Raw genomic sequence first — 23,568 nt, 5'->3', positions numbered from 1 at the left:
TATCTGAATGGAGGGGACCCCAGTGTTGAAGACGGGATGGCTAGAGTGTGGGCTCTCCCCATGGACAGATCCCTTTTCTGCTTTCTTTTCCCTCTTTCTACCCTTTCTTCTTTATGTTTGCTGTGGAAGGAGAGGGCCTTGGCCCAGAGGTAGAGATACTAGTAAAAGCGTAAATGTTGGGCTTGAAGAATGAGCAAGCTGAGATTCAGGGCCAGGCCCAAGAAGGTCCACCAGGAAACCCAGCCAGCCCCTCCAAGGCCCCTGCTTCCCACGCCCTGCTCAGGAGTCTGAGGCAGATGAGGGAGGCGTCTCCGAGCACCCAGCCCCTGCTGGGCCCAAGGAAGAGTTTCAAGTCACCCGTTAGCCTTAGTCCCTCCTACCTCCATCTCCATCTGCTGCCTCTTCCCGCATCCTGTCCCTGCCTCCTGGGTATCAGGGCCTTCTTGGGGGCCTGCCCTCTTTTCTAGGGATGCTTGACAAGTTACATCGAGGTTATTTTACCACATGGTTATCACCTTCCATTCTGTCTTTCCTCTGCCCTCTGTTTCCCAAACCCAGCATCCTCCCAATCGAAAGGCTTACTCACAGAGAGGAAACTTATCTGGGTCTTCATCTGATTAAACTGTTATAGCAACTAAGACTAGGCGATAATGACTAATGGCTCTACTCTCCCAAGGGACATAGCGTTGGCCCTCTCCAGCAGTATTGACGGTATTTACCCAGTGACTCTTCATAGGATGGAAAAATTGTGGAAAATGCTTGAATATCCTGTAAACCCCAAGCCAGCAACTAGACAGATACTCATTTATTCATCCATCTAGCCATCCAATAATTCATCCAGCAATCATTTATTGTCATCGACTGTGTCCATCAATGCTTTCTCAGTGAATTAATTAATGAATCAATAATGTTCTGCAGTGGGGGAGTTGTTTGGGGTGGGAATCAACAATGGCTTAACCAGGAAGTCTCTGTCACCATCCACCTCAGAGGGTACAAACAACATGGTGGCACGATGTGGTGGTTGGCCTGACATCTGACTTCCTTAACTTCACAGGAATTTTCCAATCCGAGGAATTCAGTTCTACGATGGCCCCATCAACATCCAGAACTGCACTTTCCGCAAGTTTGCAGCCCTGGAGGGCCGGCACACCAGCGCCCTGGCCTTTCGCCTGAACAATGCCTGGCAGAGCTGCCCCCACAACAATGTGACCAGTGTCGCCTTTGAGGACGTCCCGGTGAGTGAGGCGGCAGGGCAGGCTCCTGGCAGACCAGACGTGGGGCAGTGATTCACAAGTCCCCGGAGCTGGAGTTTGAGCTGTTGCCACCACCACAGGGGTTGAACAGCCTCCTCCAAGTAGGTTGGGCCACATCCCAGTTCTGTCTGCATCCAAACTGGAAAAGTACGAGCCTAGGTTGCCCCACAGGTCAAGTCTGGGTAAATGCCAGCTTGCCCTCACCCTGCCCAAAACCCACCCAAGCCTCAGCAGGAACCTTACGCTGGACTCAAGGTTCGAGGCTGTTCCTCCAAGGGTCTTGGTTTTGACCTGGTGAGTCCTGTGACCGGGCCACTTGAATTGGCACAATTAATCCAAAAAGCCAACAGTGTCCAAAGGAATCTTTGCTGAAGATGCTCTGTTTAATCTCCCCCTGCGCATGGGGCATAATAAACAGGGGCCTCCTCCCCAAGACAGCCGACAGATCAAGATCTGGGAGTGAGGAGATCAGGACAGAGGGCGCCCTTGGAGGCTGGGCCGCCCAGACCTCCTGGTGCGTTTTCTTCAGGTTACGCAGTTCCCAGACCTCTCCTCCTCCTCGTCCCTCTGCTCCTGCCCTTTGCCTGTCTGCCCAGTTACTGGCAGGCTGAGGGAAAAGATGTGAAACTTAAGTTACTTAATTTCTTTACTCAGGCCACTGAAGGCCTGAAAGTGGTCAGTCATGGAAATCTCCAAGGGCTCATGTTGAAAGACTGTCTTCCTGAAACACACCACACACTCACACACACGTTCTCTCTCACACACATGCCCCCCACATGTGTGTGTGTGTACTTTCTCATACAAACATTCCCCACCACCTCAGTCTCACTCTCCCTCCCTCTCTCTCACCCACACACACTCCCACGTCCCCCTCCCATCTCTGCAGTGTTCTGGCCGTGTGTCAGAGCACCCTCCAGGGTCACCCACAGCAGCCAACCTTCCCGTGAGCAGACGTCTGAGAGTTGAGGCCCAGTGAACGTTTGGCTGTTTTTCCAGCTCCATCTGTGACGTCAGCCATGCGTTTCCCAAGTGCCTGAGAGCATCTTTGGTTTGGCTGGTCTGTAATGGCAGCGGAAATCGGAAACTTCCCCTTGGCCTGATGACGGCTGCAGTTTCCCTGCACCTTCTGGCCCAGCCTAACTTTCCCGGGATCTGTTTAGATTACTTCCAGAGTGTTCTTCGGAGAGCCTGGGCCCTGGTTCAATCAGCTGGACATGGATGGGGATAAGACGTCGGTGTTCCACGATGTTGATGGCTCCGTGTCCGAGTACCCGGGGTCCTACCTCACCAAGGATGACAACTGGCTGGTCCGGCACCCAGACTGCATCAACGTCCCGGACTGGAGAGGGGCCATCTGCAGTGGGCGCTATGCACAGGTGCAGACGCAAGGGCGCACCTCCCTGGGTGTCACCAGTCACTCACTCCCGCGACAAGCCCACGCTTCTTTTTCCTTCTTTTTTTCCTTCTTTTTATTTTTCCTCCTCACCCAATAGAGTTTTCAAATAGTCAAAGTGAAAACACTTTGTAAGCATTCTGCTTACAAAAAGAGCACTCTGAAGTCAAGTGCCCAGATTCCAGTCAGGCTCCAGCACTTACTCACTATGTGACCCTGGACAAGTGAACCTCCTGGTGCCTCAGTGTCCTCATCTGTAAAATCGGAATTGGGGCTGGCTTCATATAGTGCGTGTAAAGTGCTTCACCAGCTGTGTCCTCCAGAAGTGTAATGCAAGCCACACGTGATCTTAAATTTTCTAGTACCCATGTTAAAAAGGAAAAAGAAACAGGTGAAATTAATTTTAACAATACATTTTATTTAACTCAGTAGACTCAAAATAGTCATCTCAACATGTAATCAATATAAAAGATCATTAATGAGACACTTTATATTTTTTCTTGTTCTAAGTCTTCAAAATCCACTGTATATTTTATACTTAGAGCTCCCTCAATTTGGATGCAACTTATCAACAAAGTGACAGCTAGTCCTACCAAAACAGATAAGTTGGGTTTAACGGAAAATATTTTGCACTGCTTTTTGGTTTGAAATTTAAATTAATTAGAATAAAATTTAAAATTTATGTCCTCAGCCACACTGGCCACGTTTCCAGCGGTCAGTGGCCACACGTGGCCGATGGCTATTGCGTGGAACAGCGCTGGCTTACAGTGCCTGCAATGTGGCAGAACTAAGAGTATTAGTTAGCTATTATTATGTTATGGTTATTGTTATTGTTATGAGTTGGACGAATGGCTGATGAATAAATGCGTAAGAGGAGAGAGGCCCAAGGGGTCAGGAAACGTGTGTGAGTGAAGAGGTTGTCCTCATAGCTATCCTACAAGGCAGATAACACACTGTTATCACCACTGTGGCTGTCCGTGGGTAGAAAAGAGCTAAAAAGTAGTTTGAGGTTTGGAGAGGGATGGGAGAGGAGCTAGTGTGAGGCTGAGGGAAAGGGCCAGTGGGCAAGGTGGGCGCAGGCGCAGCGGAGGTGGGAGGAGCCGGCGTTTAGCAGGAGGAAGGCCCAGAGGAAGACAGGGCAGGGGTCAGGGGCAGGAAGTCGAGGGCGTTTCTTTCTACAGTAGGAGGTGAGGTCATGCGCTGAGGAGGCAGAGAGTGGGCCTGAGGAGGTGGCGCGCAGACAGTGATGAGGTTCAGAGGAGCTGCTGTAGAGTGGAAAATGCTGACAAGAGGCGTGGGGAGGAGCGCGGGCCATGGTGAAAACCAGTGCAGATGGAAGATGGTGCACTGGAAGGGGCACCTCACTCCCAGGCTTTGGGGTTTTCTCATCCCACTCGAGAGCCCTGGTGGAGGAGGCGGACCTGTGGAATGATCCAGGGCAACATTTCTGTGGCATCTGTAGACAAGGCAAGGGATTTGATGCTGTGGGAGCAAGCAGTTGACGTGATGGTCTAAGGAAGACAAGAAGGGAAGTTGAGTCAGAAGGGAGTCGATAATGGGAGCCACGCCCTGAATAATTGAGGGTGACCAAGCCCCCAAGCCTTGCATCCATACTTTGGGCATTACATGGCATCTCTGATTCAAAGACGAGATATCCCACGTGGAACCTTGATCTCCATCTTCCCTCCCGCCCTTTCTTCCTGATACATTGCTTGCCTTCTATTAGAACTTGCCAGGTTATCATAACTGGCTACTGGTTAATAATTATTAATAACCTCCTTCCTTCACTTTACAGCTTACAAAGTGCTTTAATGTACCTTTAAATTTTTATACTTATGACTACTCCATATAATGGGCAGGGTTAAAGTTTCTTTTTCCATATTACATGCAATAGAACTGGAGGGGAAGATAACCCCTTCCTTCCAAAGGCACAGCGTTATTACACATTGATGTGATGATGGTCTCTCTTGGCCACAGCTACAGGGATGTCACCTTATGAATATGGGACATGTCGTTAAACCGGACACAGTCTTTTATACTGAGGCTGGCCCAAAGCATTGGGCTCATTGGTCCCTGGGACTCAGTGGCTGACAGTCTTGCTTTCACTTTTTCCTCTGAGATGAGATGCCATTCATTCATCTGTCGTGTACTGACACCCACATAGACTGGCCACATGGGCCAGACACTGGGAATCAGAGGGAGAGGCAGGGCAGCACACCCAGGCTCTCTCTCAAATGCAGGCAGGACAACAGCCCATGAAGGGGGAGCTGCATTTGCAGCAGATTGCAAAAACTCTCTCTCCCTCTCTCTCCCTTCCTCCTTCTTGCAGATCCCCCACCTTTTCCCAGAATTTGCCATCTGACCATTAAGCAGACTCCTCCCAAGTTTCCACTGGTATCTCCTCAATAGAGCACTTTTTTGAAGATGCACAGAAAGCATTAGGTAGATTGCACAGTACAGGTTGGGCTGCCTCCACCAGCAGAAAGAGATGCCTCCTTATTTGGCCTTTCTTTCCTTCAAGCCTTCTAAAAAGGGCTCTGTTAAGAGAGAGTGCCTTTGAAAGTGCAATCTGTAGTCAGATGTTAACCAGACGCTCTTGGAAGGATCCCTTGTAATTGCCTGGTTGTGTGTTTCCTTTTTGGGTTTTAAAAGATGTACATTCAGGCCTACAAGACCAGTAACCTGCGAATGAAGATCATCAAGAATGACTTCCCCAGCCACCCTCTCTACCTGGAGGGGGCTCTGACCAGGAGTACCCACTACCAGCAGTACCAGCCAGTCATCACTCTGCAGAAGGGCTATACCATCCACTGGGACCAGACGGCCCCCACTGAGCTCACCATCTGGCTCATCAACTTCAACAAGTGAGTGGATGCCCACCCAGGAGCAGTGTGACCCAGGGACAGCTGCTCTGATGGAGCTCAAGGCAGTGGGGGTAACAATGCCTCATTGCAAAGTCCCAGGCTTGCCGCACACAGACCCTCAGGCTAGCCCACGTCATCCCTGTAGAAGGATGTGTCTAGAAGGGTTGACTTCACCCAGAGGTTAAGAATCAGAAGACGTGAGTGGAGCCCCCATTCTGGGCAGGGGTGACCTCAGGGAGGGCATCTAACCCCTGGAGCCTCAGTCCCTCCACCTAGGAGATGGGGTGGTATCACCTTGCGGGAACGCAACCGGGATCAGTGAGATAACGTACGACAGGCATTTCACCCAGGACCTGCTTGACCAAGTGTTCAATAGACGGCAAAAAACGCCTGGCAGCTCTGTGCCCACTTTACAGAGAGGGAAACGAGGCTCTGTGAGGTAAAGAGACGGAGCTGAGGGCATCCCGATAAGGCTGCATATATTTATGGTCACGTATTTTCTGTCCACGTTATTTGCCCATCACAGCATTTCTGTGCAACAGACATTTATCAGATGTGGAAAATGAGACCCAGAGAGATGAAATGGGCCCCACGATCAGGCTGGACCAGCAGAGGCTGAACGCAGGTCCTACAGGTCCTGCAGGTCCCGGGCTCTTTCACCACTGCCCTGTGGAAAGGACGTCTTTCCCAACCAAAGTCCCATCCGGAGCACCCCGGTGTAGGCCCTGGGGATGCCCACCTGACCCATTCCAATGATCCCCCTTGGTCACCGTCTCCCCCTCTCCTGGAACATTTTGTGGTTCAGTCATTACCAACAGCAAGTGTTCTTTCAGAATTCCCATGACAGAGTGGAGGTGCCATGTGGTGGAGAAGTCTCTTGGTCTCTCTCTGAGGCACACCCAGGAGGCTCTGTGGCCTGGCCTCCTTGCTTGTAAACTGACTCTGCTTCCCGTCCTAGGGGCGACTGGATCCGCGTGGGGCTCTGCTACCCGAGAGGCACCAGCTTTTCCATCCTCTCAGATGTTCACAATCGCCTGCTGAAGCAAACGTCAAAGACAGGCACGTTCGTGAGGACCTTACAAATGGACAAAGTGGAGCAGAGCCCTCCCGGCAGGAGCCACTACTATTGGGATGAGGACTCAGGGTGAGGAGTGCCCACGAGGCTGCAGGAAAGCAGCTCAGCCTCTTGTGTCCCCCTGGCCCTTCCAGGAAGCCTAAGAACCACCAGTGCAGGGAGTGTGGTGAGAGCAGGGTACCCTGCTAGGGACTTCTGTTCTAAGGCTGACTGTACCGTCCACCAGTGACATTTTTAAAGCTGTTAAGCTTTGGGAGTAAAACAAACAAATAAACACGTGGATTGCAGGGAATATGCCTAATTCAGAGAAGTGAAATCAGTGAATCTCAGAATCAAGGAAACATGGTACATAACCTCAATCCTCAGGACAACCCAACTGGAGCTGATGAGACATCTCTGACTTAGAGATGGGTGAAGAAGGCACAGGGAAAACAGCAGTGACCTGCCCAGAGGCCACAGCACAGACTTCGCACAGCTGGTGCTGAACCCTGAGTCTCTCTGGACCCAGAGCCCTCACCCTTTGCTAAACTGCACTGGGTTCCATTCAACAGAGATATAGTGGAGGTAGCACCTGTTTGTGGAGATAAGGGAGCTATTTGGTCCTCTCCCCCAAAAAGAGAGTTAGTCCAATCCCGTAAGAAGGCCAGCACATGTCCATAGCAATGAGGCTGTAGAAAGCAGCCCTCTGGGGAGTCAGGGTGAAGGATCACTTCACAGCCATTTTTCCATCCTTGTATTGACATCAAGGATAAGGAAATAGATAACAAGTGCTCTCTTTTCTTTTTTTTTTTGTTATGAGAGATACGGCTCTATCAATTTGATTAAAAGAAAATTGTAATTTGACAATCAGAAGCATAAGTAAAATGTTGGGATTGGAGGGCAGTAAATAGCACCCCTGCCCCACACATGGGACAGACAAGACAGCAGGTAAAGAGGGAACTGTCAGTCTTATTGATGCTGGAGCTGTTGGAGAACAGAGTTCCCCAATACTGTCCCCAGTTATACCTACCCAGCCCCAGGCAGTGCTGAGCAGTCTTGGATTCCCCACATAGAGCCCAACCCCCAACACTGAGGTATGGAGGGGTGGACCAGAGTGCCCGCACTCCACAGGCTGACCTACATACCTACGCCCACCAGTCAGATGAGTCACTCCACCTCCTCCGGGAAGAAGTGAGTGAGGGATGGGCCTGGGTCCAGGGGGGTTTAGAAAAATCCTTCCATATGAAGACTAGAGGAGGAATTACATATCCCTCATACACCAGTAGAAAGTATTATGATTAAAAAACCAGATCCTTATGGTACCATCTGTGCATATTCCCTTCTTTTGGGATCTTGGGAAACGGGATGTTCCAAAGATGTGAATTTTTCAAATGGAAACTGCCGCTAAATAAGTTGAACCTTTTTGATCAAAACATTTAAAAATCTATGGTTTTCCCCCTTGTTACCTTTAAGCAGTTTTTGCTGCATAATTCAACCTTTTTGTTGGTAGCTTTAGTTTCTCATTCTGCTTGTTGATTACTAGGCTGTGCTTTAATTCAGTGATGTCCTCGGGGACTTGAGCTGGGTTATAAGATGTTTGTTTCCTATGCAGAAGCCCAAACTCTTGGGCTTTTTGAATTTCACAGCCGTTTTTAATGATCTTTCTGCCTTATAAATTTGTTGTTGTTTCTTGCTCAGACTCAGAGCACCTGTCTTCGGTGGCTACCTTCTGTTCTGCTGTGGGCTAGGCTGCTTGACAACCAGCTTGCTATAATTGGGGGTAGAATACAAATAAGCAGGTTAAAAGTGAGGGGTTTCTGCAGTGTGAAATATATGAGCTCTGAATCACCTCTCATAATTTTCCAAGGTTAACAAAAATCACTCGCGTGATTTTAGCTGTGTTCTGGATAGCTGAGTTTGCCAGATGCCACCTGAGTGAGGTGTTGCTAAATTAAAGATAAGTGTAGCATTTAGGTGCACAGCCATTGGTAGCGTTGCTCAGAAACCTTACAAATCCTGGTCACAGCCAGGATTTGGGCCCTGGGCCTTACTGATGCCAGGGCCCGTATTCATTCCTACCTGCTAGGGCCTCCCAGTGCAGGTGACTTGGCCACATCCATAGCAGGTGAGGATTAGGGAAGGCAGCTGCTATCTGTAAGATAAGGGGCCTGGGCTTGATGGCCTTTCAGGCCTCTCCAGTCCAGATAATCTGATACATCGTGACAGCAAGGAGGACTGAATACTGTGCAGAAGCCCTAGGACCAGTCCCACTCTGCACCTAGGTCTCCTTGCAGGACCTTGCCATTGGAACTGGTCTCCTGGACTGCTTTCTGACCACGTGTGGAAGCCTGCATTGGAGATGTGACCGCGGGCAGCACTGAATCCCCTTTCTCCTAAGCTGCTCAAAGGGGGCACCCGTCCTGCCTCCCCAGCTCCCCAGTGCAGAGCACGGACGGAGACGGGGCAGCTCTGCTCTTGGCCGTGAGCATGAGCCTCTGCAGCCATCCTGCCTATTTTATGCAGGGATCACTGGATAAAGCCACTCAAGTGAGCTCAAATAAAGTGGAGGTGTTCGTGAGAGGAACCCAAGGCATATCCAGGAAATAAGCCCAGCCCTGGCCCCGTGGGCTCTGGTGCTGAAAACTACAAAGCCCTCAGGACGAGGTGGCCTGCCCAGCTCCTGCCTCCCTCTTTCTCCTCACATTCACACATGTTCCCTTGCTTGCTTGGCCTCTTGCATTGGCTTCCTGCTGCAAACTGCCTTCCTCTCCAGTTCCTCAGCAGCACAAGGCATGAAACAGTTGCTCCAACCCCAGCTCCGTGTCCTTTTAGTTCAAGTACCAACCAGTAGTTGACAAGAGCCACTGGCTCTCTTAATTCAAATTCACGAGAGGGAGAATCTTTTTGGTCCTTGGGTAGCCACTAGTGGCCCCTCTGTAGGTCCGGTGTGTGCATGCCCCTGGTCTAGTCAGCTGTGCGGTGGGGGGAGGAGTCATGGCGTCATGGTGCAAACCCAGCTCACTGGGCAGACTGGGCTCAGCGGAGGGTCTGCTCCCAGACAGGAGTCTTTAATACAGAGAGCCTGTATTACACTTCTGCTCTTTCAGATGTGGGAACCAGCCTGAAAGCATGTTTCAGAGGTAAAAGAACAATGATCATGAAACCCAAGTTAATTCCTTGTTTCCTCATCTCTGCCTCCCTGTACCCCTGGCTCAGCTTCAGTCCTTCACAACAAGTGGGAACAAAGTGTGGTTTGGAGCAAAGTTGAGTTAGGAAACCTAATGGTGTTTTCCTTACCAGGCACCGTGATAGGATGGAAAATCCCAGCTCTGTCCTTTCCTGGCTGTGTGGTCCTGGGCAAGTCACTTTACTTCTCTGAGCCATGGTTTCCCCATCTGAGAAATCAGGATGATAACAGTACCTATTGGACAGGATTGTTGGAAGATTAAATGAGATCATATGTCAGTTTATGGTATATGCCTAGCATAGCATATTAGTACGTGCTCAGAAAATGACCACTGTCAGTACTATTAGCTTTTTCTTCAATGCATTTGTTTTTTTATTTCTCCAACCACATATAATCCTCTGGGGAGACACAGCTCCATTTTGTAAGGCCTACTGGCTCTAACCACAGCGGCCAGCACACAGTGCTTGGTAGATATCTCTGTGGGAGGAGGAGGGAGAGGAGGAGGAAGACGGGGAGGAGGAGCTTCTGAATGCCAAAGCAAACCATCCAGCTGTGCCCCCATGTGCAGGCTGCTGTTCCTGAAGCTGAAGGCTCAGAACGAGAGAGAGAAGTTTGCCTTCTGCTCTGTGAAAGGCTGTGAGAGAATAAAGATAAAAGCTGTGATCCCGAAGAACGCAGGCGTCAGCGACTGCACGGCCACAGCCTACCCTAGGTTCGCCGAGAGGGCCGTGGTGGACGTGCCGATGCCCAAGAAGCTCTTCGGGTCTCAGCTGGTGAGTGGCTGACAGTGACCTGGGCCCCCTTTGCCTTCTGTCAGACCCAGACCCAGTTAGGATCCTCCCGGATGTCTGCTCAGCTGCACAACCGTTTCCCGTGCCTGGTGGCTCATGGGAGATGACCACCCATCGGGTTGTATACTGGACTCCTCAAACCTAACAACCACACGGGGTTTTATGTGTTTTCCAGAAGACGAAGGACCACTTCTTGGAGGTGAAGATGGAGAGTTCCAAACAGCGCTTCTTCCACCTGCTGAATGACTGTGCCTACATTGAAGTAAGCTCCTCCGACCCCTGCTGGGCCCTGGTCTGCTCACTGAGAGGTGGTGTTAATTTCGTAAGGCTCTTGTCACAAACGACCACAAACCAGGTGGCTTAACACAACAGAAATTTATTCTCTTGCACTTCTAGAAACAGAAGTCCAAAATCAAGGTGTCGGCAGGGTTGGCTCCTTCGGGACGCTCTGAGGGAGAGTCTGTTCCAGGCCTCTTCTGACTTCTGGTGGCTGCTGGCAATCCTTGATGGTCCTTGGCTTGTAGATGCATCCCTCCAATCTCTGCCTCCATCTTGGCATGGTCTCTCCCATCTGTGTCTGAGTCTTGCATCTCCTTCTGCCTTCTCTTTTAGGGCACCTATCATTGGATTTAGGGCCCATCCTTGATCCAGGATGATCTCCTCTTGAGATCCTCAACTTAATTACATCTGCAAAGGCCCTTCCAAATAAGGTCACTTTCACAGGTTCCAGGTAGACATATCTTTTGGGGGGCGCCATCATTCAACCCACTACAGAGGGCTACAAGGAACTGATTTAAGTGGGTTTTATGCTTTGAACAGCTGCATAGGCAACCTCTATCTTTAGAGTCTGTATGGGAACCCCCGGCAGGCCATCCTCGGGGCTTTCAGGACCTCACCTCACACTTCGCGTTCCTTGTCATCTGCAGGTGGATGGGAAGAAGTACTCAGGCTCAGAAGACGGCATCCAGGTGATAGTGATTGACGGGAGCCAAGGGCATGTGGTGAGCCACGCGAGCTTCAGGAACGCCATTCTGCAGGGCATACCGTGGCAGGTCTTCAATTACGTGGCAGCCATCCCCGACAAGTGAGTCGGTGCCTCTGCTTCTGTAACTGGCCAATGGCACAACAGACCCCTGATCTAGGCCCCCTCCCTGTCCCTGGGACCTTTGTCACAGTGCAGTCTGGGAAAGCTTAGGGAGTCTCTACAGTCTGTGCACAAGTACTGGGTGCTGGGTTGGGAAACTTCTCCACCTGGTGGCCCTCACATTGGAGCCAGGGCCGCTGTGAATGTAGATCAGGCTGAGGCAGACACAAATGGGAAGCCTGCCCTGGCCCTCTTCCCCAGTCATGACACACTCTCCAGCATGCTGTCATCCCCTCCCACACCTTCAATACGATCCAAATGCTGGTGGCTTTTGAGTATCTCTAGCCCCAATCTCTCCTAAACTTCGGACATTCCTATCCAACTGCTATTTGGACAGTGCCACCTGGATGTCTCCTATGGAACTGAATTCTCGTTGTTTTTGTTTAACCCCCCCAGGCCAGCCACTCCTCTTGTTTTCCCTGTTTTGATTAAATGGTCATCCTCTAGCCAGATAGTTAGACCAGAGTCTAGGCATCGTGCTTGGCTCTTCTCTCTCTTTCATTTGGCCATGCTCTATAACCAGATCCCATCAACTCTTTATGCACTGTTGCTCTCCCACCAGTCCCCTCCACTGTGTCCTCTCCATCACGGCTCTGCCCGGGCCCTTCCTGTCTGGTGCCAATAGTGTTGGCACAGTCTCCTAATAGGCCTTCCTCCTCCAGTCTCCCCCACTCAAATCCATCTACCATACTGGCCGCGGGTTTGAACTTCTTACATGTAGTTATCTGCTGAGCCCTTTCCTAGAAATCTTTGGTAATTCCCCACCACCTTCCAAACCTAACATGCAGATCACCTCTTTGGTGAGGTCTCTTCCAATCCAAACAAACGTCCTACCTCTATTAAAGCACTGCTCCCTAGGACCGGTGGACACATCCACTCCCCCATCTAGAGCATGGACTTCTTGATGTTGGGACCATGTCTAACTCATACTTGCATATTTAGTTAAACGGGTGAGAATTCACTCAAGAGCCACCACCTGGCACAGCAGAAAGTCTAAGGAAAGTGCTTAAGGTGGTGTCTGCCACTTAGTAGGTGCTGGGCAAATACTTATTGATGAAATAGATGGACTTCCCAGATGCTAACTGTGTGATGGGCATGACCTGAACTGGACACTGTGTAAGATTCTGGAGAACGGGGTTTTTCTTAGCCACTTAGTCTCCGCTCCATTCCCCCAGCACAAGCTTCTTCAGCATTACATTTTCCACATGCAGACTCATACAGAAAGATCAGACTTACCAATTTGGGGAAAATACATTATCGTCTAGAGATCAGTCGTTTTCATGCCTTTTTTAGCCAGAGAACTTTTTCTTGAAATGCAGCAGGCTGCGAAAGCCTAGAATCAAGAAACTGAAATGCAGAGCTACTCTGTTTAGAACAGGGGTGAGCGGCGTGGGCCCACCCGGCCCGGGGCTCCTCTCAGCCGGGCAGCAGCCCCAAGGCACCTCGCTGGGGGAAGCCCTCACAGAGCACCTGGTGGGAGCCAGGCCCTGCTTGGCGCTGGGTACCCAGGCAGGAATTGGGTACCACCAGACCCCCTCTGACCTCTTGGAAAGGAGCAGGGAATGAGGCAAGGCAGGTTCTGCCCACTGTCAGTACAGGCCCAACCCAGGCCTGCCCACCCTTCCTACCCCATCCATAGGACTGCCACTGGGCCCAGCATCCCAGGAAAGAAGGAGGCAGCTGCTCACACCAAAAACATCAAGGGTGGCTTCTAGGAACTGCCTCTGCCCTGACATCCTGTGGGAAATTCCATGCTGACAGGTGCAGGGGCTTGGAGGCCGTGAGAACCTCCCACCAGGCAGAGGAACACCCAGAGCGGGCAGGCAGGCTCCTGGGTGCCGAGAAGCCCTGTCTCTGTGTCCCTATCCTGTGAGCTGACCCAGAGCCCCTTGTGGAGGGCATGACCTTTATTTAATTCCACCCCAGTAGGAAGGCTCAGCTGAGCCAAAGGGCCTTTAGCTTTTCTTCTGAATTGGGACAGTGGGGAAACAGCCTCCTGGGGACAGAGCCCAAATCCAAAGTTGAGGATGTGTTTGTGATGCTCCCACTCCTTAACAGCCACACACTCCTTGGGCTTTCCTCCCCAGTTTCCTGAGAGCCAAATGCAGCCCCCAGCTCCTTTCCCATCTGTTCTGACTGCACACGAGCCCTTTGCATTTTAAGAGCCTTACTTCTGCTCCCAATGGGACACGAGTGGGGGTAACAACAAGTTCCAGAATCCTATACAATTTTTCCATGTCTGGACTGTGGTCTGTGGTTATGAGATTCCTTTGAGATGCGAACTAGAAGCCCCACTGGGCCTCTGCACTGTTTCTGTTCCTAGGGAGGTGTTCACTTCCTCCTGTCTGGCCTGGCATGCTGAGTCTGCCACCACGAAGGCTGCTGTCCCAGCGCTTTGGCCCGAACACAACCAGGGCAGGGGGTAGAGACTCCTTGCTCCCAAGTTGGGCTTTTGTAAGTTGGGACCTTCAGGCTGGGCACACCCGTTGCTCTAGGCTCTGCCTGGACCCAAGCATGGCTCTCCTTCAGCAGGTCCTCTCAGATACTTAGTAACTATTTGCCTCCATCTCCCCATTTGCAAAATAGAGCAGTAACCCTGTTTCACCTGACCAGAGGAGAAGGTGACACGAACATGAGAGATTAACCCTCCCCTGACCACATGGTAACTCTGTTCTGACTTTCTCCATCACTGTGTTTCCATCCAAACAGGGTTGAGAACATTCAAATTAAGAAATGCATATTGAAGTCCTCCTGTGTCCCCGGCCCTGGCATAGATGCTGCCCCCCACACCCCAGATTGTGTGCCCTGCCTACCTACTGTGTCCTCTTTGGGGACAGACATGTAAAGGCAGCGAGCTGAGTGCAGGCTTGGAGAAGGCCCTGGGCGCCAACTGCGGCCAGATGTGTGGGAGGGGTGTTGAGGATGTCGGTCACCACATGGAAAGAGCCGGTCAACTCACAACTCAGGAGAGGCTGCCCTTTGCCAAGTCCCTGGCCGGGCCTCTGGGACTGCTAAGTCAAGTCCCTGCACACACAATCCAACAGCCCTCCCAGTGAACTCACTCTAATTCGCCCTGTCCTTCTAGTCCTCTAATGGGTCCCTTCTTGCTCAGTTCCATAGTTCTCATGGCATCGAAGGGAAGATACATCTCCAGAGGCCCGTGGACCAGAGTGCTGGAGAAGCTCGGGGCAGACAAGGGTCTCAAGCTGAAAGGTAATGGGGTGGCACTGGGATTTACACTTACCCTTGGTCCAGCTGCGGGGTGTGGGCTGCTGCTACCCCTTGCTGAGACCAGAACCTGGGTACGGCCTCAGAATCCTCAATACAACTAGAGGTCTGTTGGGTTACATGGGCAAGATGCCACCTATTCACCATCCCTGCACAACAGCAGCTTCACTTTAACTTGCGACCAGACGCTGGAAGGAAATCGCTAGAGTTGTTCACCCATCTACTCAGCAAGTGGCCCTTTTGTCAATAAAAGTATAGGCAGAAAAGTGGCTTGGTCTGACCCTCTGACCCCAGTTCCTGCTGCTCAGACCGGCCAGAGGTCCTACCTCTTCCTCAACATGCCAGCCAGTGTCCAACATTTGTACAGCCCTTGACAGCTTTCAGAGCTCTTATTTGTTCCTCAGAGGTGGGGAGGGAGGGAGAAAATGGAAGCCCAGAGAATCTATGTGGCTTGTCCAAGGTCACGCAGCTCTTTGGTGACAAAGCCAAGCACAGACCCCACAGAGAAGAAGCCAGCCAGGACAGAAATGTCAGCATGACACTCATTACCATGATCACAGACTGCAGAGAGGGTCCTGGGGAGGTTATGGGGGGAGGCGGAACAGCTCTACAGGTGATAATGAGCGTGCCCATTGTAGTTACCATGTAATGTTCAGCCCTGCACCTTGCTGAACATTTTATAATTATGTCACTTGTTCATTAATAACCTGTGCAACAGGTACTACTATTTCCATTTATGATGAGGAAACTGAGAATTAGACTGTTGAGTAACTTGCTTAAGATGAGAATTTGGGTCCTGGTTTTTCTAATCCAAAGCCAGGCTTCTTCGCTGCCATGCTATCCTGACTGCAAAAACCATCAAAACCAGCAGACCGTCATATGGGACATTTATCCCAGAGTAAAATAGGGAGCAACGAAAACCCTTTGAAAGAGCCGAAAGAGAAGCATCTTCTCCAGCCCCATCTTGAAATCATTTTGGAGCCTCTATCTTTTAAATTAAGACCTCATTGCCAAAAGCTGATGTACATAGGGTGACCTAAGTTGAATGGTACTTTCCCAGTGGTGATAAATGTGTCCTGCTTGCCAGCTGGGCCGTTCCAGAGTGTAGACTTAGATCCCCACACTCCTCCGATGGTCAAACTCTGAATGCCAGCCAGAGAGTGCTGCGTGGGCTCAGGGTCTGGAGCTCTGGTCTGGGCTGCACTATTTAGTCTGCCCTTGGACGATTCCTTCTAAAGCCACGGAACGTGAAAGTGGGAGAAGAAATCTTGTAGATAAATGTTTGACAGATGGGGACACTGGGCTTAAGAGACGGGCACGGACTCACCGGTGATCATAGGGTCAGCTCAAAGGTGGCTGGGGCTCCTGGGAGGTCTGCTGTGGAAAGCAGAGCCACCGTCCTGCACAGGTGGCTGTGAGGCTCAGTGAGACCCTGAGTGCCCCGTACAAACAAACGTCAGATGCCATCAGTAGGTGGGCACAGAGCTCTTTGCAGGGGGACACAGTCTAGTGTGGCTAGGCCATGTGGTGCCTGGTAGGGGCAGCAGAATGACAATGGGGAGCCTTGGAAGGTGGTGGGGTATAGCTCTTCTCTCTTGGGGTTTCTGCTCATGTGACTCATCACTGCTTTTCAGAGAAAATGGCATTCATTGGGTTCAAAGGCAGCTTCCGGCCCACCTGGGTGACTCTGGACACTGATGACCACAAGGCCAAAATCTTCCAAGTTGTGCCCATCCCTGTGGTGAAGAAGAAGAAGTTGTAAGGATGGCTGCCTCCTCGGTGCTGCCCCATGGTGGACTATGATGTGGACTCTTGGCAGCAGACTAGGGCAGGATGGCTGGTTCCCCTGGCCCCTGTCTAGCAGCTACTGGAAGGGCCATGTGTCAGTCCTGATGGGCCAAGAGAAGGCTATCAGAGACCCCTAGTGCTGCCAGCTGCCCCTACTCAAGTGTCTACCTGCAGCCCCAGGGGCGGTGTTGGCCGATGCTGGAAACTTCTTTCCTGCAGCCTCTTGGGTGCTTCTCTCCTATCCGTGCCTCTTCAGTGGGGGGTGTGGGGACCATACGAGGAGACCCAGGCTGTGCTGGCACCAAGGTCCCCTTTGGCAGGAGTCCTGCTCCAGCTGAGAGGCAGCCTGGGGGGCTGGGTCATTCACAGATCCCCATGCTCTCCAACACGTACATTAGGGTGCTAGATGTGGGAAAAAGAGCCCTGGTCTTAAGGAATCTTTATTCTTGTAAGCAAGAACCAACTTGCTAACTACTAATCCCTGGGATTAGGAGCTGCTGTATAGGCAGAGCTTGCCAAGGTGGAACCATCTACCCTTGGGAAGGGTGAGGCCTGCCTCTGGAGGGGTTCAACCGCTCAGGAGACTTCAGGTCCCAGTTTGGGAGTTGGACTAGGTGACTTTTAAAGGCCCTTTCAGTTCTGAGATTCCTGAAGACTGTCACTTTTCACATTGTACCTGGAACCCAGCAGTGGATGAGAACATTCTTTTCAGCCAACATCCATAATGCTGGTTGCCCCAGCGGGGCATACAGGATGGAGGGGTGAGGAGTAATGCCTGGAGCGAGGGGCTTGCCGTCTGGTAGGATGGCAGTCAGGTGTTTGTGCCCTCTGATGCCAGGCAGAGAGAGTGAAGAGAGGTCAAATGGAGACCAATGACAGTTCAGAGGAGGGAAAGGTTTTATATGCTTGGGTGGGTCAGGAGGGCTTCCTATAGGAGGAGGCAATGGGCTTGCAGGAATAGTGGGCAGAGATGACGCAGCCTCTGGAGTGGTTCAGAGGCAGAGCCCTTCCTGCCCCCATCTGCCAAAGCTGAGTGACTGCAAGGTCACCCTTTGCCCTTGACTTGTTGGCTTACTCAGAAAGGAGAAGCAGAGAAGCGTGCGTAGAGGGAGGAATGGGCTGGGCTTGCTATGCCCAGATCCCTGAGGAATTTGGTCCCCAGCCAGCCCCATCTCTGACTTCAGGAGAGGGTGGAGCCAAGTCGAGGGAAGCGAGCTCCTACTTTGAGGCCTCATTTGCTCTTTACTCGGGGACGTGAGAGCACTCCAGAGGCCCCGAGAACATGCTCACACTTCAGTGAGCCTGGGATTTCAGAGCTGGAAAGGACCTTAGGAAATATCTAGTCCAAAGCCTTCTTTTACAGATGGGGCACATGAGACCCTGAGATGGGGAAGAACCACAGGGCAAAGGCCAGGCCAGGCCGGAAGCCCACCGCCAGCACTTGATACCACACCACACTGCCTCACCCGCCGGCCTGGAGCATCTGGGCGCTCCTGCAGGAGCTTCCTGAAATGGGAGCAAGCCTCCTCGGAGGGAGAAAATGACCAGAATAGAAAGAGAATTGGCCAATGACTATTTCCCTCCCGGCCCTCTGCGCACATATGGCTGCCCTCCTCTGGCTGTGGCGGCCCCGCAGCCTCCACTCTGTTCAGACCACCTGCCAGCCCCGTGGGGCACAGGGCGGCTGCGGTGACCCACTGTGCTACCTGTCTCTGCAGGTCCACAGGTGCACCCAGCAGACAGCGCCGGCTCGCCAAAGTGCTTGTGGTGAGCCAACCAGGCTGCTCTCGGTCCACCCCAGGCCCTCGCAGTTACTGCTTCCTGCCCTGCTCTCTCCCTTGCCCAACCTGGAGGGAGCTAAGAGAGCTCCCAGAAGGAGGAAAACTCCACCTGTGGTTTATACTCTCTGGTGAGGTGCCAGGGTTCCTGGGTCCCATGAGGAGCTGCATTTGTCCCCTTTCCTGCCCCACCCACAAACTCTTCCCTTCTAGGAGGGCTTTCTTGGCTCCCTCTGTCCAGCTGCACCATGAGACTCAGCCAGCGAGTCCACACCCCAGGTTGAACCCACTGCAGAGAGGTATTTCCAACCAAACAGTTCTTTCAGCTGCTAGGAGGTGGTGATGGGACTCCGCCTCTTAAAACATGGCTGCTTCAAAGGCCCTAATCCCAGGAAGGACTCTTCCAGGCAGATTAGTGGCGACAGGGAGGAGTTACATGACCTCATGTTCTTGTCTAAGTTCTGTTGAGTTTTCCAAACTCCTTAATGCAAGGGTCTCACACTGTGAACCACTTAGGATGTGATCACTTCAAGTGGCCAGGAACTTTGACTGTCTGGTTCATTCATTTCAAACAATATCTATTTGAAAATCCTCAGAGTTGTACATATGTCTGACAGTGCAGGATTTGCACATAAAACCTTCTTTTCTAAACCATTCACCAAGAGCCAGGGTCCAGGTGTGTTCTTGGGAGCACAAATTTTTTGTTGCTTACAGAATTGTTCTTGTCATCCTGTTTGTAAGCACGAAAACAAGTTAGGCCTGCAAGGAAAACAACCTCCTCTGAAATGCTTGTCTTTTTCCTGTTGCCGAAATAGCTGGTCCTTTTTCGGGAATTAGATATATAGTCTGTTTTGTTTGTGAACATTTCTTGTAGGCATCACCATCAACAAAGATATATTTTCTATTTATTTATTATATATGCACTTCGAGAAGTCATTGTCACAGAAATGAAGAATTGTCTTAAATGTCACGTTTGGGGATGTCCTTTGGACTACTTGAAGGAGTGTACCCAGAGCCTTCTGCTAGCAGCAGAGGACACGAGCTCTGGTTTGGAAAATCTTGGTATATCATAGTAAACATACAAAGAATGCCATCATCCTGTCTGCTTGTTTTGTTTTCCATTAATGTGGGCCTCATTTTAGGCCAGATATCTAAGGAAAATAAGATTGATGAAATTACCTGATGGATCCGCCTCTCTCACTTCCATAGCCTTGTTCCCAAGAATTATTCATATATCAAAGTTCGACCTCACCCTGCCCCAAAGGGGCGCCCATAAGAGCTAGTGGAAATGGTCCTATGAGAAAGAAGATGTCATTCACGTGACTGGCCATGCCCGGGGACATGCTGTGTCTGCTATGCTCCTAAACCATCAGTAAGTTGTCAGAGCGGCACCCTCCCCCGAGGGAAGCCAGGAGGGGCCAACAGGGTCTGGATTAGAAGCAGATATAAAACATTCTCAGCCTCACAGAAAGCTCTCTTGATTTCCGGAGAGCTGTTGGGGCTCATACATTGGACTTTTAACATCCGTGCCCCTAGGGGGTGTGTATGTTTACTTAGTCCACTTAAAGGGACTGGCATCAGATTGGTGGGTATCAAGTTGTGAATCAACAAACACACCTGGCAGACCAGCTTAGGCATTCCATGTCAGTATGCGGTGGAGAATACAAGAGCCCTGCCCTCAGGAAACTTCACTTGGAGGAAGAGATCACATTTGCACACTCATTTGACAAATATTTTTGAGCACCTGCTCTGTGCCAGGCACTGCCCAAAGAAGAACATAAAAGACCCCATGGAGAACACGTAGCTCCACGTCCTGTAAGTGGGGGGGGGGGGGGTAGAGTCCTGCGGGCAGGGAGGAATTATCTCCTGGAGTTGTCAGGGGCCACTGAGTGGAGGCGGGACTGGCAGTCAGGGGCAGATGAGGGATGGGGTCTTTTCATGAGGCACAGCCTGGGCAAAAGGAAAGTGCCAGAGCTGTGGCCTTGAGGATGGCTGGGCCTAAATTGGGAGCAGGGGGGAGAAGAGAGGTGGGAAGGTGGGTCAGCCAGTCACTGGACAGGTTTCAGGGACCACTGGATCTGATGGGGGTCCCTAGTGACTTCTCAGCAGCTTCACTGGTGGGAGGAGGGCACAGCCCACTGGCTGATTCAGTTGGTGACGTGGAAAAGGCATCTGGGGAGGCTAGGGAACAGGTTCAAATGAAGAGTCAACTGGGCAACGGGAGATGCCCCCAGCTAGACACAGAGCGAGAGGAGCCATAGATAAACCAGAGTGGAGAGAGAGGTAGGACTGGGTACCCATCAACATTTGTCCCGTCGAGTCCCCAGAGGTCCACAGGACATCACCGCACAGGACGTTAGTGACAAGGGGAGCACACTGGCCCCTGTTGCACGGAGACAGACTAGGAAGACACTCCACCTGACCATCTGGGAGGGGACGCAGGTCAGGGAAGAGGCAGAGGGGGTTTTGCAGAGCGAGTAGGAATTGAGGAAGTGAAGAAGGGCAGGAAGAACATTCCTGATGAGAATAGGGCTTACAAAGCCCAGAGGCAAAGGCAGGAGGAGAGGCTGCAGGGAAGGGGGTGGGGCTCTTCCCCACAGAGGGGAGGGAGGAGACAGATGTCCACTCAGAGATAACTTGGGATGGCCTTGAGAGGTCAGTAAAGTCAGAGTGAAGACCATCTGCTTAAATGCAGTAGTATGAAGTCAGAAGCAGGAGTTTGGGAATTCTGTGCCCAGATCCACAGGACAACCCAAGCTGGATACATAGGCAGTCCCTGACCTGGCATCTGCCTGCATCTCCCGCCTCATCACCCGCCACTGCCTCTCCATCTCCCGCTGAGCCCCAGGCACATAGAAATCTCATCACTTCTCTCCACCCAAGGGGCTTAGTGTCCCCACAGCATCGCCTGTGACCTGTCCCCTCCACCTGGCACACTTTCCCTCTGTCTTCTCCACTTGGCTTATGCCTACTCACTCTCTAAGCCTTTGTTCCACAAAAAGCCTTCTCTGACCCACTCTGGCCCCATGGCACCCTCCTCCAGGACGGCAGGCTGTCACTCACCCCTTCCACCCAGAGGCTTCCGTGGGGCAGAGCCCTGCTCTATGGATGGACATCGTGTGCTGAATGAAGGCATAGCTGACCCAGTCTCCTCTTTCTGTCACTGAAGTCAGGACTCAGCTCCTCTCCGCTCCTCCCTGAGCTCCCGTACCCCAGGGTCTGGGGAAGGGGGAAGTCTTCTCCTCAGGGCAGGGAAAGGAGTAGGAAGTGGAGGGGAGAAGCACTGCTCCCATCGGGGAGAAGCAGGTCCGCAGGCACCTGGCAGGGCCCTCACTCCTCGGGGCTGAGCTGGGGGTGGGCAGGGGAGCGGGTGGGGATGGGAGGAGGGAGAGGAACTCACTGTTCCAGGCCAGGGGCCCCCTTCTCCCCCACTATTCTCCCTGGCCTCCCTCGGAGAAAACAGTCACGAGAATCAAAGGCGGTAAGCAATATTCACGAAAGTGCTTTGCCAGCTCTGAAGACTGCTACTCTGTGCGGTCTGTGGACCAGCAGCAACAGCACCGTCACCCAGGAACCTGCTGGAAATGCAGTCTCGCGGGCCTTCCCAGATCTGCTGACTCAGACTCTGCATCTTAATAAGAGACCCGGGGCACTTGTTGGCAAGATAACGTTTAAGAAGCGTGGGCTTGAGGGTCCAGTAAGAGCCTAGGAAACAAACTCAGAATGAACTTTATAAATGAGGTGCCCAGCCACGAGGAGGTGGGGTGTGGTGGACAGAGGGCTCGGGGTTAAGAATCAGAAGACGTCGAAATGTTCCCTCTACTGCAGGGGATTCCTCCTGTCCTCCGCTGGTCCCCACTCCCTGGACTCCAGGCGACAAGGGCTGTGCCTACAGAAAAGCTGGAGCTTTGGGCATTTTTCAGGGTGAGAGCAAATGAAAATCATTCTCTGATATGTGTGTCTAGAAAGAGTGTCACCTGAGTGCTCTTCCTGAAAAAATTCCTCCAGAGTATCCTCCAAATCAGACAGAAGAAACAAAATTAAGAATTCAAGAATAAGGAAGAGGGGACAGAAAACCTCAAAATCAGTTAAACACACAAAAATATGGAAATGAGTTTTATAAATATAAACTGTGATTGGGGTGCAAAGCCAAAAGCCATTTTGAGACAGCTGAATGGTGTTATTCACAAATGGAAGTTGGGTTTCATAAACCCAGACTGGTACTGAACCCAAGGAGGAGGAGCGAGTGAGCGGGGGGTGGGGGTGTGTAGGGGGGGTGGCGTTGAATTCCCGTCTTCTGTTGCGGAAGGAAAATATCTTACTTGTCTTGGACATTGAGAGTTTTGCAACTGTAGGTTTCAGAATGAAAACAAAAGCTAGTGACGGTGATTAATAGCATTTAAAACGACTTCTCCTTTCCAGACCACTACAGGAGATGGAAGCAAATGACATCCAGTCTGCTTAAGGTGAGACTAGAAAGATTACGATGGGAACACATAAAAACGACCACACAGCGTGGGGGTTGTCAGCTGTCAGAGCTGCTGACAGCCATTCCAGCGATAATAGGACACAAACAACCTCAGTTTCCTGGCTAGAAATCAAAGACCCTCAGATCCCGTTAAGAACACAAAATTAACAATTTGCTGACTGTAGGCTTATCACAATAAACACTGGCTGATCTGGTGTCTTCAGCATTTGGGGACCACCTCTTCTCTTAATGGTTCAATGAACCTGCTTAAGCTCCTGTGATTGGAAAAAACTCAGTAACTCCACCCACTGCCCAACACACACACACACACACACACACACACACACACACACACACACACACACACACAGGATGATGAGTCCATGAGCCTATATTCTCCCATGTCCTGCTTGCTTCCACTTCTTGACCTCCTTTGTCTCACCTGATGGAGTTGTTCTCTTTCTCCACCCCACAATGACCTCCATGTGAAACTTGCCTCCTTCCTTCTTGATTTCTCCAAATTACACGAACACAAGGAAGTTACTTGTCACAGAATTTTGCGGAAGGTTTGGGAATATGGCATAGCAACAAGTTAAAATAGAATATTAGTCATCATTGCC

General features: G+C 51.3%; 1 protein-coding gene across 8 annotated transcripts in view; it reads left to right on the top strand.

The window, feature by feature from the left end:
• CEMIP (cell migration inducing hyaluronidase 1) overlaps positions 1-19,603 on the top strand; it is a 159,619-nt gene extending 140,016 nt beyond the window's left edge. For 7 of the 8 annotated variants that reach the window (XM_058542598.1, XM_058542597.1, XM_058542592.1 and 4 more), the window contains 9 exons: positions 1,055-1,235; positions 2,414-2,629; positions 5,299-5,510; positions 6,469-6,654; positions 10,320-10,524; positions 10,718-10,804; positions 11,469-11,626; positions 14,799-14,899; positions 16,549-19,603. In XM_058542598.1, coding sequence (XP_058398581.1) covers positions 1,055-1,235; positions 2,414-2,629; positions 5,299-5,510; positions 6,469-6,654; positions 10,320-10,524; positions 10,718-10,804; positions 11,469-11,626; positions 14,799-14,899; positions 16,549-16,676 — 1,474 coding nt within the window. In that variant the 3' untranslated portion in view covers positions 16,677-19,603. Of the gene's footprint in view, positions 1-1,054; positions 1,236-2,413; positions 2,630-5,298; positions 5,511-6,468; positions 6,655-10,319; positions 10,525-10,717; positions 10,805-11,468; positions 11,627-14,798; positions 14,900-15,734; positions 16,519-16,548 lie in introns of those variants that run through there. The other variant, XM_058542593.1, reaches the window with a different exon arrangement.
• The last annotated feature ends 3,965 nt before the right edge of the window (positions 19,604-23,568 follow it).

The sequence above is a fragment of the Diceros bicornis genome, chromosome 5, assembly GCF_020826845.1.
Source record: "Diceros bicornis minor isolate mBicDic1 chromosome 5, mDicBic1.mat.cur, whole genome shotgun sequence".
Taxonomy (NCBI): Eukaryota; Metazoa; Chordata; class Mammalia; order Perissodactyla; family Rhinocerotidae; genus Diceros; species Diceros bicornis.
The sequence above is the reverse complement of the archived record's forward strand: the minus strand, read 5'-3'. Positions and strand labels throughout refer to the sequence as shown.